The sequence below is a fragment of the Rhinolophus sinicus genome, chromosome 1 (genome assembly GCF_057876585.1).
Source record: "Rhinolophus sinicus isolate RSI-liver-muscle chromosome 1, RSI-T2T, whole genome shotgun sequence".
Lineage (NCBI taxonomy): Eukaryota > Metazoa > Chordata > Mammalia > Chiroptera > Rhinolophidae > Rhinolophus > Rhinolophus sinicus.
The window spans coordinates 117,399,493-117,413,613 of NC_142501.1; the positions used below are offsets into that span (position 1 = coordinate 117,399,493).

Below are 14,121 nucleotides of genomic sequence, written 5' to 3' on the forward strand. Positions count from 1 at the left end.
AGGAAAAAATCTTATCCTATAACAGATCACATATTTTACAAAAGAATTTTGGTTATTGATCTCCACTGTCTTTTGTATTCATGAGACACACACTGAAGTGGAAATTGAAAAAACATAGTTGAATCTTGATTTTCCGAATTGTTGGTCCCCATAGGTTTGGACATTGGTTTTCCAGAGGGCTTTCCCATTGCTACTGCATATTAGAATTCTATAGATGTCAATAATTTTCTTTTTAAAAAATATTTAAAACTTTTTAATGAGGTATAAATGATAGAGTCAGATGTATAACACAATGATTTGATATTTGTATATATTGCAAAATGATCACCACAGTAAGTCTAGTTAACATCTGTTACCACACATAGTTGCATATTTTTTTTCTTGTGATGAGAACTTTTAAGATTTACTTGCTTAGCAACTTTTAAATACACAGTACGGTGTTATTAACTATAGTCATCATGCTGTACATTACATCTCCAGGACTTAAATTATTGTTTTCTGTTCTATTCCTCCTGGAAGCTTCTGAAAAATAATAATATGCATAATTTTATAAATTTAGTCTAAACTCAATAGCATATTGATTCCCTGTGCTTACGTGTTTAAAAATGTTACAGTATCATCGAATCACAGTCTGCCAACTTCCATAGATTTTGCCATGTAATTTCAGGTATTTCTATTATAACACACGCTCTTCTCTTGACTTACATTTAACTCATTAAGTCAGACTTGCTTGTTGTACTTTTCTATCCGTTTCCACGTTTGAAACTTTTTATATTGTCAATATGAAATAAATAAATGTCAGAGCATGTTCAAGACATATATTTAAAAAAAAAACATTCTAACCCTTTTACGTGGCTAGTTCAGTGACACTAACATTCAAATTACAACAAGTGAAAGAACTGGATTGAGAGTGCTGACTCAGGCACGCTGGCCCCAGTTTTGCAAAGTGCTGACTAAGCTCAGGCTAGATCTGCCACAGACTCCAGGGCTAAGACTCTGCGGGAGTTTTGGCCAGGAAACCGGAAAACGCCCTTCTCATCTCTTGCGGACAAGCAGAGGACGCTGACAGGTGTAAGAGTCCAAAAACCCAGGCATGGCACGGGCAGCCCTTCTTCAGCCTCACTTCAAACTCTCATCACTGCAGTGTCTGGGGACAGGCTAACAGTCGAATCGTTACGTTCTTGAAATACATTAACAGTCACATTTTATGTTTTTATCATTACTTCTCCAGTGTGGCCTCCGCGGCAGGTTGAGAGGGTGGAAACGTTACATTGCAAATACTCATTAGTCCCCATAGAAAAATCACTTTCATTTCTCACAATATGTACCGCCAGAAAAATGTCAGGCGTGTCTGAGCATTGGAGGAGAGTGAACAACAATACTTGAAGTTAAAACCATCTGCATGTGGGAGTTCTGTGCAATCCGATCGTTTCCTCGGTTCTGTACACGCGATGACTCACCAGGATTTTTGCGGGGTTCTGTCTGTGGAGCTCCAGCACAGGCACATCTCTTTTCCTGACAAGATGAGGGATGGTTGAGTTTCGCAGAAAGGCGCTCAGCTCGGGGGTGTCCTCTGGGGCGTTAGCTGGCTGTAAATGGAAGGAAGAGATATCACGTACACATGAACACTTGTTACCTTTTCATTAGTCTTGAACTCTAGGCAATTGTTTTCTCAACTCAGTATGATTCACGTGAAAATTCAGACATGTTCTGACTTACCAGCAGCATGTTCCACAGCAAAAGGAACCATACCGAAAAGGAACAACCTTTCCATTCTCCAAGTATAGGCACTCATGAGGCTTGGGGAATGAACCTGGAAAGTTTATCTTGTGATCATGAGATTTTACGCAGACGTGATTTCCCCAGAAGGATAGGCAACGTGGAGTGACTTTCCAGCCTGAGTTATTGTTCTCTCATTACTTTCCTCTCATTATGTATTGGCGTAGGTTAAACGGAGGAAATTTCTGTGTGAGGAATGGATCCTGAGGTGGCAGCAATGTGAGGCGCTGACCATGGGGACACAGCCTGACGTGAGCAAGGACCAGACTTCAGCATGTCTGAGCCCCACACTCCTGTACTTCTGAGAAGTGCTGCCTCAGGAGAGAACCACATGCTAATGAAAATGACTTTTCCAAAGCATGCCCCACGAACACTGTGCCATAATGGAGCTTGTTTTCAGGCCTGAGTTGGTTTTGCTAATATTCTAGAATTTAGGATTTTATTTCAGGCTCCAGGCAGGGTCCATCTGATGATTGAATACATATTTTGAGAGTTCTAATACATCACACATAACATCCCGTGAACAGTCTTTGTTTGAGACTAACTGAATACAGAAGCCTAATTTTCTGCTCTTCCTGCCCCATCTCCCAGAAGCACATCTTTTTCATACAGTTGTTCCTTGTCGTCGCAGGAGCTGTAATTGTATGCTCATCTCTGTGGGATGAAAAAAGACAGTCCCACTTTGCAGATGCAGGATGAACCACAAAAGATGAAATGACAGGGTTCAGGATATCCTAGGAACCTAGAAAAACCTAGTGGACAAACACAGAGTCCAGAGTTCCCGGTCTGTCACGCACAGCCGTGTAAGCACTGGCCTCGGTCTGCTTTCCAGCCTCATTTCTCACAAGAGCCCCCTGCAGCCTGACCCCTGGCATGTAGAACTGTTCCCCACTGTCCCCGCTGCTCACCTGCCCCAGGTGGACCTCAGCCCCTATTTGATGTGCCCCCTGATGGCTGTTCCCCATCAGCACTGATCAAGGTATACCTAAGTGCCCGCTGACTGGTCTAAGTTGCTCAGAGAGAAAATGGAAAACGAGAAGCAGGAAGTCACACAGGAGAGCCCAGGAAATATCAGAAAACAGGGAGAGGAAGGAGATACAGTGAGGAAAAAGAAGATGGGAGACAGCAGACATAGGAGTATGAATCGATGGAAGCCTAAGGACATGAAAGTTGCAAAAAGATGGGAGTAACCAAGAATGCCAGATCCTGCAGAGAAGTAAAGAAGCGTTAGGACTAAATGTATTCATTGAATTTGTCACTTGAGAAATTATGGACATCTGATCCAGCAATTCCACTTCTTCGGGTATTTATCTGAAGAAAATGAAAATGCTAATTTGAAAAGATATCTGTATCCCCATGTGCACTGCAGTATTTATAATTGCCAAGACATGGAAGCAACCTAAGTGTTCGTGGATGGATAAATAGATAAAGATGTGGTATCTCTTTATCTATCTATCTATCTATCTATCTATCTATCTATCTATCTATCATCTATCTACCTACCTCTGATGGAATATTATTTAGCCGTAAAAAGGAAATTTTGCTATTTGTGACATGGATGACCTTGAGGGCATTATGTTAATGAAGTAAGTCAGACAAAGAAAGACAAATAGTGTATGATCTCACTTATATGTGGAATCTAAAATCAAACAAACAAACAAATAAAAATGGAGCTCATTAGATACAAGGAAGAGATGGATGGTTGCCAGATTGGTGGCAGGCAGGTGAAATGAGCGGAGGGGGTCAAAGGCACAAACTTACAGTTATAAATAAGTCCTGGGATGTCATGTACAGCATGGTGACTATAGTTAACAATACTGTGTTGTATATTTGAACATTACTAAGAGAGTAGATCTTAAAAGTTCTCCTCACAAGAAAAGAAATTATAACTGTGGAGTGATGGAAGCTAACTAGACTTAGTGTGGTGATCATTTGCAGTGTGTGCATACACCGAATTACGCTGTGCACCTGAAACTAATACAATGTTATATGTCAATTATATCTCAACTTAAAAAAAAAAAAAGGAAAAAAACACAAAGAATTTACGGATGACCTTTCTTGAACAGGGAATTAGTATGGGTGAAAATTGAACTACAGAAGCTAAAGAGTGAATGGGTTTGAACAAATGGATAATCTTTTTGAAAAAGTATGAAATTAAATCTTTTTCTTATTCTCCTATTGAAGCAATTCCCAGTGGCTCAGAGATGAGATGCAGCCTTATTTCCCAAATAAGAAAGCACCAAAACAAAACCTGGATGTTCTTAGCAGCGATTTATAACGGAGACAAAAGATAATACTATAAAACTTAATGGGCTTATATAGGTTACTGGTTAAATAAATTATGACATTAATAAAAGGCTACTGGATGGTTTTTAAAATGGTGATGTAGAGCTACATAGTAATTTAGAAAGACGCACAATCTTAGTAAGGGAAAAAGGCAGGTTACAAAATAGCATATATAATAAGATTGTGTATTTTAATAGAAAATGAATGTATACTTATCTTGTATATCTATAAATAGAAAAAAATCTGGAAGAATAGTCATTTAAGTATTATCAGTGGTAGAGATTTGATTATATTAAGCAGGCATTGCTAATTTATTTTTAAGTATGATAATGATATTATCGATTTTTAAAGAGTATACTTAATTATTGGTGAATTGGAAATTTCCATTTCCAGTGAAATGGAAAATTAAAGTAATGCATAAATAAATAGGAAATGTAATAGTAAATGAGTGGTGACATTATCAGAAATTAAAAATTTTTTCTTTATGTTTTTCCACATTGCCTGATATATTCTTATGATGGACATTTAGTATTGTTTAATATGAAAACAACAACAATCACAACAAAAACCAACCTCATTTTACAATTACAATAAGAATAAAAGAGAAATAAGAAAATAGGGACAGGAAGTACAGCTTGGCTAAAAATGGAAGGAAAAAGGGGCTCCTTCTGGAAGAGGGTGCAGAGCTAAGTTATATGCTTACTGTTTGTTTTGAAGATGGAGGAAATTTAAGTAAGTTCATAGGATCTGAGGAAGGAACTACTAGAGAGGAAGAGGTTGGGGATGCAGGAAACAGGGGATACTTAATGTAGCAAAGTTAAATCTGAAACTGGATTTTGGAGAACTCTCCTTCCTCTGCAAGTGTTAGAAAGGAGCTGGGGATGAGGAAGAAACAATTAGAAGGTGTGTGTGTGTGTGTGTGTGTGTGTGTGTGTGTGTGTGTGTGTGTGTTGGGGGTAGGAGAATTAGAGATGGGGAAATGGGCCATTTGAAGATTCTCTTGCTTTAAGGTCACCTGCTAACAGTAATGCTAGAGAGAGGCTGGATAGGAGATATAAGTAATGAAGGTGTGGAGAAGCCAACAAAGACAGTGGGAAGGAGAGACCATCAGAATGGCAGGGGGGATTCCTCCAGATGCTGGCCGCCCAGTGAGCACTTCCCATCATCAGCCTAAAGGGTAGAGAAGCCAAACTACTAGGCCATGCATGATGGAGATTTTCAGGGCAGGGACTTGGAGGGATGGAGAAGGGAGGCTAAGTAAGGGAGCTTGTAAAAGAATGTTTCAACCAACTCATCGTGGATTCCAGGGTTGGCAGGAAAGAAAGTATGGCCAAGGGCAGTCTTGAGAATGGGGTGGGTTAACTAACTCAGAGAAAGTTTTCATATCAAGGAGGAAAAGTTCTCGTGGAGAGAAGCGAGAAAATTATAAAAACTGGAGATTGATCTGGAGGCTTGGATGTTGAATTGAATATTTCAGAGGTGGTGTCCTTCCAAGTGATAGTCCAAGGACTGGGATGATGAAGGCATGCAAGTGAAGAGTCGGCCCCACGCATGCGGACTGGAGAGAAGCGAGTATTCTAGACAATGGTAGGGCCTGGCTCAGTGAGAAGGAGGGAAAGCCAGGCGTTGCTCAAGGAGAGTCTGATAGGAAAGCCTTAAGAGCATCAGGTTATAATCTGAGTTTAGATAGAAAATCTCTAAGATCCCCTCATATTTTCTATCATATAATCTCTCTTTCTCTCTCTCTCTCTCTCTCTCTCTCTCTCTCTCTCTCTCTCTCTCTCTCTCTCTCTGATCAAACTACAGAGAAGAGGTACTGGAAGGAACTAGGGAATGTTTCTTTATTCCCAAGTTACAGCCTATTATTACTATTATTTTATTATTACTACTACTACTATTATTATTATTATTATTAGTAGTAGTAGTAAAATAACAGAAGAAAACTCTTCAACTTCCTGTGTGATGCAGTTTGTGTATAGATAAAGAACCTCCTATAGTGGTGGCCCCTGGTGTATCGTCATTCACAAATATTTACAAGTGGTCTTTCAGTAAAACATAGGACTTACTTCCAGCTACAGAATGAATATATCACACAGCTGAGGTTGATAAAACATGTTTCTTTTTTCAGTAACATTGTTTTGCAGATAGAGGAATGCTACCCTTAAACATTATAGTCAGAAAGTCTTCAAATGGCTTGCAAACCAGTTTTCTCAAATGGTATTCCAGAAATTATTTCAAAACACAAAACAAAACCTCCAAACACACACACACACACACACACACACACACACACACACACACACACACACACACACGGAAAAAGTACTCCAAGAAATGTAAACAACAGTTAAAGCCTATTTTCCAGATGAACTTTTGGAGCCTGTTTCACAATTGATCGTGAACCCACAGGTCATGTTTTTCCTTAATCTGAAATCCTCAGAGGTGAGGGAAGCTGGCCTCTTAGCACCCATGTTAGGCAGACACTCAAATTCAGAGTAACATTTGCCAAGTGCTATGAGAAGCTGGTGGTAAACACTCAAGTATCTTCTTCAGAACAAATATGAGAATTGCTCCTTTTTGCAATAAGGAAACAATTGTTAGTAAATATGGTTCTTTCCCCAGCTGTTACTCAGATTTTGACCCCAACAGGAGTTTTCTATTTTCATAACTCTTCACCAAACTCTTCACGCTGGTATAGGTTTAAATTTATGGGCTAAAGGGATACTGTGTAGCTGGAATGTGCAGTACAGTTGGAAATGCAGCTTTTAAAGGAGAGTTGGATGAAATAAAATTAAGGGCTCTGTGAACCCAAACAAACGCAACACATACTATCTTTTTTGTTGTTTGTAATTTGTCTTTGGATTTCAGGTATTCCTAGTATTCAAGAGATGGTGGACTTCTCTCATGTAACTCTTCACCTATAATTAAATTGAAGTAGAGACAAGCCCAGGGGGTCAGTCTACCATGTAATTTTCTTTAAGACATAAACCTTAAGGATTTGTTGGGAGAGAAACCCACTTTTTTTTTTTTTTTAACATCCTGAAAAGTTCATGCAAAGCATAACTAAAAGAATTAATTCATTCCATTGGTAATTTTGAAGCTTTTCTTAGTTGTTGGACATGTGTTTTACATTTTAAAATATACATGAGAACCTGAAGACCATCTTACAGAGAAGATAAGGTAAAGACAAATTGGCCCCAGGGAGTATATTCTTGTCAGTAGCCAAACAATTGGATCTGTAGGCACTGTTAAAAAGTAAAGGGTGAATGAAATTCTTCTTTCAGAGGGAGGGAGGGAGGGAGGGAGGGAGAGAGAGAGAGAGAGAGAGAGAGAGGAGAGAAGGAGAAAAGAGTGAGTATCCCTGCATTCTGAATTAATAAGAGGCAATAAATAAGTGGAGGCAGTTATGAAGGAAGAAAATTCTCTTAAGGATAAGACAAAACTATGCAAATTTGCCAAGCCAAGCCACTGTCTGTGGGATCACTGATGTAACAAATAAAAAAACTATTTGCAAGGCTATAATCTTGATGAACGGTTTCTGTGTTTCTGCTTTCCATGTTTGTACTATTTGATTGTAATTTGGACTTCCTGTGGGAATGGTCTTGTTCAAGAGATGATTTCTTAGTCAGGACCTCCTGCTTTCCAGGCTCCAAAGACAGTTCCTTATACAACACTGGCGTTCTCTCTTGTGACTGTTGTCCCAGTGTAGTCTCTGTCGGAGCATTTCTACCTTGGGATTCTTCCTTGAACTTGGGCCCAGAGTGTTGTATTATGATCTTAACACAAATTGAATTTGAGTATCTCGTTTGTTTCCCTCTTCTGAGAGCAGTCTTACATTCTATAGCCCCTTCTCCGCATCTCACACTTGGCTGTTCATTACAAAATTTTGCCAATTAAAAAAAATCCTTTATTTTTTATGCACTTCGGATACTTAATAGTGTATAGTTTTTCAATGTCATCTTATCTAGAAATCATATAGCCCGTTTGAAGGGCTCTCCAAACCTCAGGATAGACTCCACCAAAATAAGAAAATTGGTATTTTGAAACCATTATTTTACTGCCTTTAGAATAGTTGAGAAATACTTAACTCTAAAATTTTATTCCAAGAAGGATCTGGAATGAATTAGATTTAATGGATTGGTCTGAATGCTGCAGACAGTTGAATGTTTCAAAATGTTGTAGAAGGGAGAATGCGGAGAAATTGCCCCATGAAAGTCCTCTACCTCTTGACATGGACCATGAAGCAGGGATGCAGGACCTTCCTGGCCACCTGCTTATGCCACAAAGTTTACAGAAGACAGAGAAATGACCTTGATGAAGTGACACCATCATGGGAGGAACAAACAACCGAAGACAGCAACTTTCTCCCTGACAGGCACAAGGGAAAGCAGTAGTGAGTGTGCCCAAGGCACGGCCACACCTTCACGCCCGCTTGAACTGGCTACCATGAGGGGCTAGGCAGGCCCCTCCGCTTTTCCTGAACCCCATCCTCCGCTCATGATGCCACTGACCCTCACACTTGCATGTTCGAACAGTGTTGACAAAGCAGGCTAAGCGAATCCCCATGACACCTGGTATGAGGCAAGTAGTTAAATAAAAGAACTCACCGACTTCTTGTGGCATGTGTGTGTCCTTGCTGACGGCCCCCAACCCTAATTCAGTTGTTGGTGCTCTGTATTTGGGCACCAAGTGCGGTGGATGTGGGTGAGATCTCCTGGGCACCGTCTTCTTGAACAGCCACAGGGGACAGAATGACCATGGTAGTGAGCGGCTTTCAAAGGCAGCCAGTGTGTGCTTTTCAAAACTTGCAGGTATAACCAAATCGTATCAGTTATTGTTGTGAAAACTGAACCCTGTTCAGGCCTTTTCGGACTTGAGGCTTATGTGAGGAGAGTCACAGTTGGAATATATATTCAATTAATAGACGGGTTGTATTTCAGGAGGTTTTAGGCTAGACGTTTGGCACTCAGCATATATTTATGTTTAGAAATGATGTTATAAATGGTGGTCCAGTTCTCAAGCCAGCTCACACACACACAAAATCTATTTTATCCACAGTATGTCTTTGATGCAGAAAACTATATATTTGTAATAAAAGAGTAAAGCCAGGACAGTCGCTATATGAGTAATTTTAAAAGTAGAGAAAAACATCGTGTTAAGTACATTGTGTTAAACGCTGATACATTTAATTAGAAGGAAATGTTGAGGGCATGCTGCAGAGGCTACTGGGGAATTGTAAAGGTTTTCGAGTTGGTGGCACTGATTCCTTGGATTGGGTAGCCTAGAAAATGTTTCTGAGGAAATCTGACGGTTTCTTCTTCATAAGCAAATCTTAGAAACTTGTGAGCCCTGGAAAGAGACAGTGAAGGTAGAAGCTGCTTTCAATGGCAAGTGGGCAAAAATATAAATACAGGAGGGAGAAAGTGACTAAAAAAGTGCATGTGAACAAGAGAGAAAGGGATTTTACTGAAAGGAAATCAACTGAGTGGTGGAAGAGGAAAACATGGTGGAGGACTCTGAAAATCTTCCAGAGGAAGCGTCAGAAAATTGGGGTGGTAGTTCCCCCTCTGACAGATCCACAGTTGGGATATTTTGGTGGCTAGTCCAGTGGGGACTGGAGCATGCTCAGAAAGGATTTGTTGAAAATTGACTGCTCACAGAGACAGATGTTTTAAGAGGCACTCCCCATTTATAAAGAAATTCAGACAGAAAAAGTCGAGAACCATATGATTTCATTGATATGTGGTATATAAAACTGAACACAACAAAGGAACAAGACAAACAAATGAAGAAACAAAAACTCATAGACATAGACAATAGTTTAATGGTTACCAGAGGGTGGTGGGGAGGGGGGTGGTACAGGAGGATAAAGGGGGTCAAATATATGGTGATGAAAAGAGAACTGACTCCTTCCATTGGTGAACACACAATGTGATATATAGATGATGTAATACAGAATTGTACACCTGAAACCTATGTAACTTTACTAACAATTGTCACCCCAATAAACTTCAATTAAAAAAAAAAAGAAATTCGATAACCAAATAGTAAGGAATTTTACCATAGTCCACTCCTCAGTGGGTAAGATTTAATACTGGAATTTCATTCTTGCCTATGCAAATATATTTCTGCTTTCCTGATCCTTTTACTAAACCTACTCTCTCTCTACTACTTAAGGAAACATGTTAAAAAAAATAACTACAGATAGTTAAAAATAAAACCATCTATAGTTGAATTAAAAAACAAACAAACGGCAATTAGCTTTGATGTAAGAATCTGAAATTGATATTAATTTAAAAATTCCCCAGGCCTATTCTTTTGAAGATAACAAGATATAATAAATAATTTGTTCCTGACTAATTTCCAATTCATATTTAAGACAGAAAATAGACTTTGGCTTTGTTTGAGTTATGTAGGAAGAAATAAATTGCTAAGTAAATTACTAATGACTTCACCAAGAAATTATTTAATATCTTAAAAGGAAAATAATCTTCAAATACTCTCAATTGTTTATAGTTACTGATATAAACTGACTATAAATTTTTAAAATGTATTTATTGGTAAAAGCTCTTTTAGACTCTCTGGGTCATGCTTATTGAATACAGGTAACAGTACTTTGAGAACCTGAAAGTAATAACATTTCAAGTGTCCCACGTATTCAGAATTTCAAGAATTCATGAATTTGTTATAATTAGTTATTTTAGGGAGCTGTTACTTGATATTGTAATCAAATCTTACGTTGATTTTCCACAGATTGAGAATTTTATAGAAGGGTCATAATTAAGTTGCTTTTTAAAAATTACTAACCTCTGACAGTTTTTTAATTAAAGTCTACACTTAAAGAATAACTGGGTAGCAGGGAATGTAGGCGCTTACTATTTACTACCACTCAGTTTGCATGAATCTGTCAACATTTAAGGCAAGTTATCTATTTGTTCTGTGCCAGTCACTGTAAATGATTGTTAAATTGCAACAGAGAAAAAAAATACAACCAACATGGTGCACATTAAACAAGTTACATAATATATACAAACATATATAAATAGTGTCAGATATAAACTAAACATTACACTCAAAGAGCGTTAGAGACCTTCTGCATACTCACGTGCTCCAAGCATCTATGATGGAAATAGAGTGTATGTTAAGTGCAGAACGGGATGTGTTTTAATGATTTCAGTGTTACACAGTAACAGTCGAAGATGTTATTGTATAATAAGCTACTGTCTATGAAGATGATTTTGTGAAAATCATCTCAATGCAAAGCAAAGAGAGAGGAAATGGAAAAAGAATTCCAGGGAGGGAGTATTTTAAATAATTTCGTGGAATACAAGTGGTCTTCTTTATTATTTCCCCATAAAGAAGGAAGCTGGTTGCCCCGTAAATCTTTTAATACTGAACCCCCTTTTAGTTTTCCTCTCTCTGAACAGAAGGCATGTTGAGCTGAGAAAAGAAAGCCTTTCATAACGGGCAAGTTCCCAGTGTCTCTGGTTGAAAGTAGAGGGAGACCTGTGTCCCGGACTGTTGAGTGAGTGTTTCATGAAGCTGCCCTCTGTATCATTTCTCATGGAGACACTATGTCCCTGCAGCCACTAGGGGATGTTCATTCTTCAATGGAGTTCTCTTGTGAGGACATCTGATTAACAAGGTTTTTTGTTTTTTTCCTTCATTCAAATGTGACATTTTCAAGGGCTTATACTAATTAATTTCTTTCCTTTCCAGAAGGAACCTAAAGCCAAATTTGGACCTTAATCTGGATGGGATCAGCTCTCTGGATGCTTCAGCTCCTCGTTAGCTGAAGTGTGACCAAACCAGCCTCGTGGATATCAGGTGGGCGTGTGCCAAGAGACAGCCCCTCGGGGCCCCACCCCGGACGCTGCATCCCAGAGTCCCAGGTGATTCGGATACACTTGAGAGTTTGACAGGCAGTGCTCTTGGCTTCTCTATAAGCGTCACTAAAGAATGGGGTCCTGAAAATTCCAGTCTGGGGGTTCTCAGGGCACTGATATGGCCTTTGGCAAATTATCGCATTTCATCACTCGCTATTGGCAACAGCTGGAAAAGCTGTTTTGGCAAAGATCCGCATGACTTTTGGCAATATACCAAAAAGACTTTAAAAATAGCATTTTGTACAAATTCTGCAAAACATGACATGTCAATGATTTTAGTTTGGTTATGCTGCTAGTCAAACCATATATAACAAGTACATATTGAAATAGGCTAAATAAATAACAAGTCACCATGAGCAATAACACTAAGAGAAATTTAAGTTTTCTAGGAATGATATTTTAAGTTGGGTCTGACATTTTTACTACAAAACTGAAAGAAAAGGTCTGGACAATTATCATGGAAATAGCTTTTAATTACTTTGCTTTCTTTTACAAGCCACTGTTTTTTTGTGTGTGTGTTTTGTATTTTTGTTTTTTTTTCTTGTTTTGTTTTTTGTTTTTACCTTACCATAAAAAAAATAAACAAAGCTGCTGGTTATACCAGACTCCTACCTTTATATCCTGTGGGTTGATGTCAGGATTTGTTTGACATTGTAGAGGTCCCAGAGTTTGAATATGAAAAATATAAAGGAGAAATTCATCCCGGGCAGAGAATGGCCAGCCCACCTCCAGAAGTGTGTCACTGATGGCACTTGGTCCAATATTGTGCAGCTACGAGCAAGGGACACAACATGTCACGGTACAACTCAGGCAGCAGGAGGAAATCAAATTCTACATACTCTTTACCCATTTATAAAGCCTGTAATTTTAGTTTTAAGTCATCTGGACTATGTGGAAAATAGTAAATAGAGTCTCTGTAAGCAAGAGGGGGCTCTGAAAGCAAGATGTGTGGTGCTCAGGGAAGACTCTTCAATCTGTGAGGCTCTAAGAGCAGATTTCCTCCCCAAAGACCACATTAACCGTGTCTGATCAATGTGACGCTTACCTTAAATTTATATTAATTTACTCACAGTGCTAGAAATGCAATTTGAATTATATGCTTTCAAGACCTAGTTATTCTTTCTTTACACTGAAATCACCTCTTTCCTGACTACTGACTTGTCAATTGCAACCATATGCGATGCACTCTCTTTCACCCTCTGGAAAAATGGCTATCCATCAAACGCCAAAGACCCAGGCTCACCACAGTTCATTTCAAGTGTGCATTTCAAAGCTGAGCTCCTTCTGTTTTAATCAGCGAGTCACAGGGAAAGAAAGACTGCCTCTCATAAAGAGATGAACATTTTTAAACACATGAATCCTGTACTTGCAGGACACAAAACAGCTTGCAAAAAACACTAAGAATATTTAAATTATTGTGGTTGTAAAAACATTCAAAGTTAGCAGGGAACTTTTGTCTTTTTTCCTCACAGTTCCGACAATTATCATGGTCAATAAAACAATTTATAATTAGTTTTCCTTATTAGGTGGCCCATTTACTTCACATGATCAAAGCAACATGGCATCTACTGATGACAGTATATTTTTGAGACATGAGATTAGCATGTAAGAAGCATTCGATGATTGCTTTTGGCTCTATTGATTATTACCCTAAAATTTTTTGATCCATTTAGCTAAGATTAGAAACAGGGTAGCCCTGAGAATGATTGAATTTGAATATGGTTTCAAACTTGAATGTTTAGGCATTCTTAAGTAGAAACTGGTGCACACGAGGTTTAATAAATTATTTGACAGCCTTTTTTTCCAGTGACGTTCTTAATCCAAGTGGCCTTGGGGACTGTGTTATCCTTTTACTATCAAAAGAGAGCTTAAGGCAAAGCTTTGATCCAGCTTTGGACAGGGCTTCTGACTGAACCACAGGTTGGGAGGATGACAGAGGTTTTCATGATGACACTGCACAGGAGTTGATGCTTCTTTCCTATACATGTAAACAGTTCATCAGTTTTGAGATGGCTTTATTGTTAACTGTAGAGAATGCAGTTTAAGATGAAAGTCCTAGCCAGAATTATTAGGTTAGGGGTATGAGTTACATAGGAAATGGACAGAGGACATCAATCAGGACGGAATCCCAAATGGAAAATGGCTTGGAACATCGTTCTTATCAAAATTC

The 14,121-nt window shown here is 38.7% G+C and overlaps 1 protein-coding gene across 2 annotated transcripts in view; it reads right to left on the minus strand.

Annotated features, from left to right (window-relative positions):
* Positions 1 to 14,121, minus strand: part of ITGA8 (integrin subunit alpha 8) — a 165,973-nt gene that overhangs the window by 23,396 nt on the left and 128,456 nt on the right. For both annotated transcript variants that reach the window (XM_074324800.2, XM_074324799.2), the window contains 2 exons: positions 12,564 to 12,722; positions 1,461 to 1,589 (listed from right to left, as the gene is read on the minus strand). In XM_074324800.2, the coding sequence (XP_074180901.2) occupies positions 1,461 to 1,589; positions 12,564 to 12,722 (288 nt within the window). The remainder of the gene's footprint in view (positions 1 to 1,460; positions 1,590 to 12,563; positions 12,723 to 14,121) is intronic.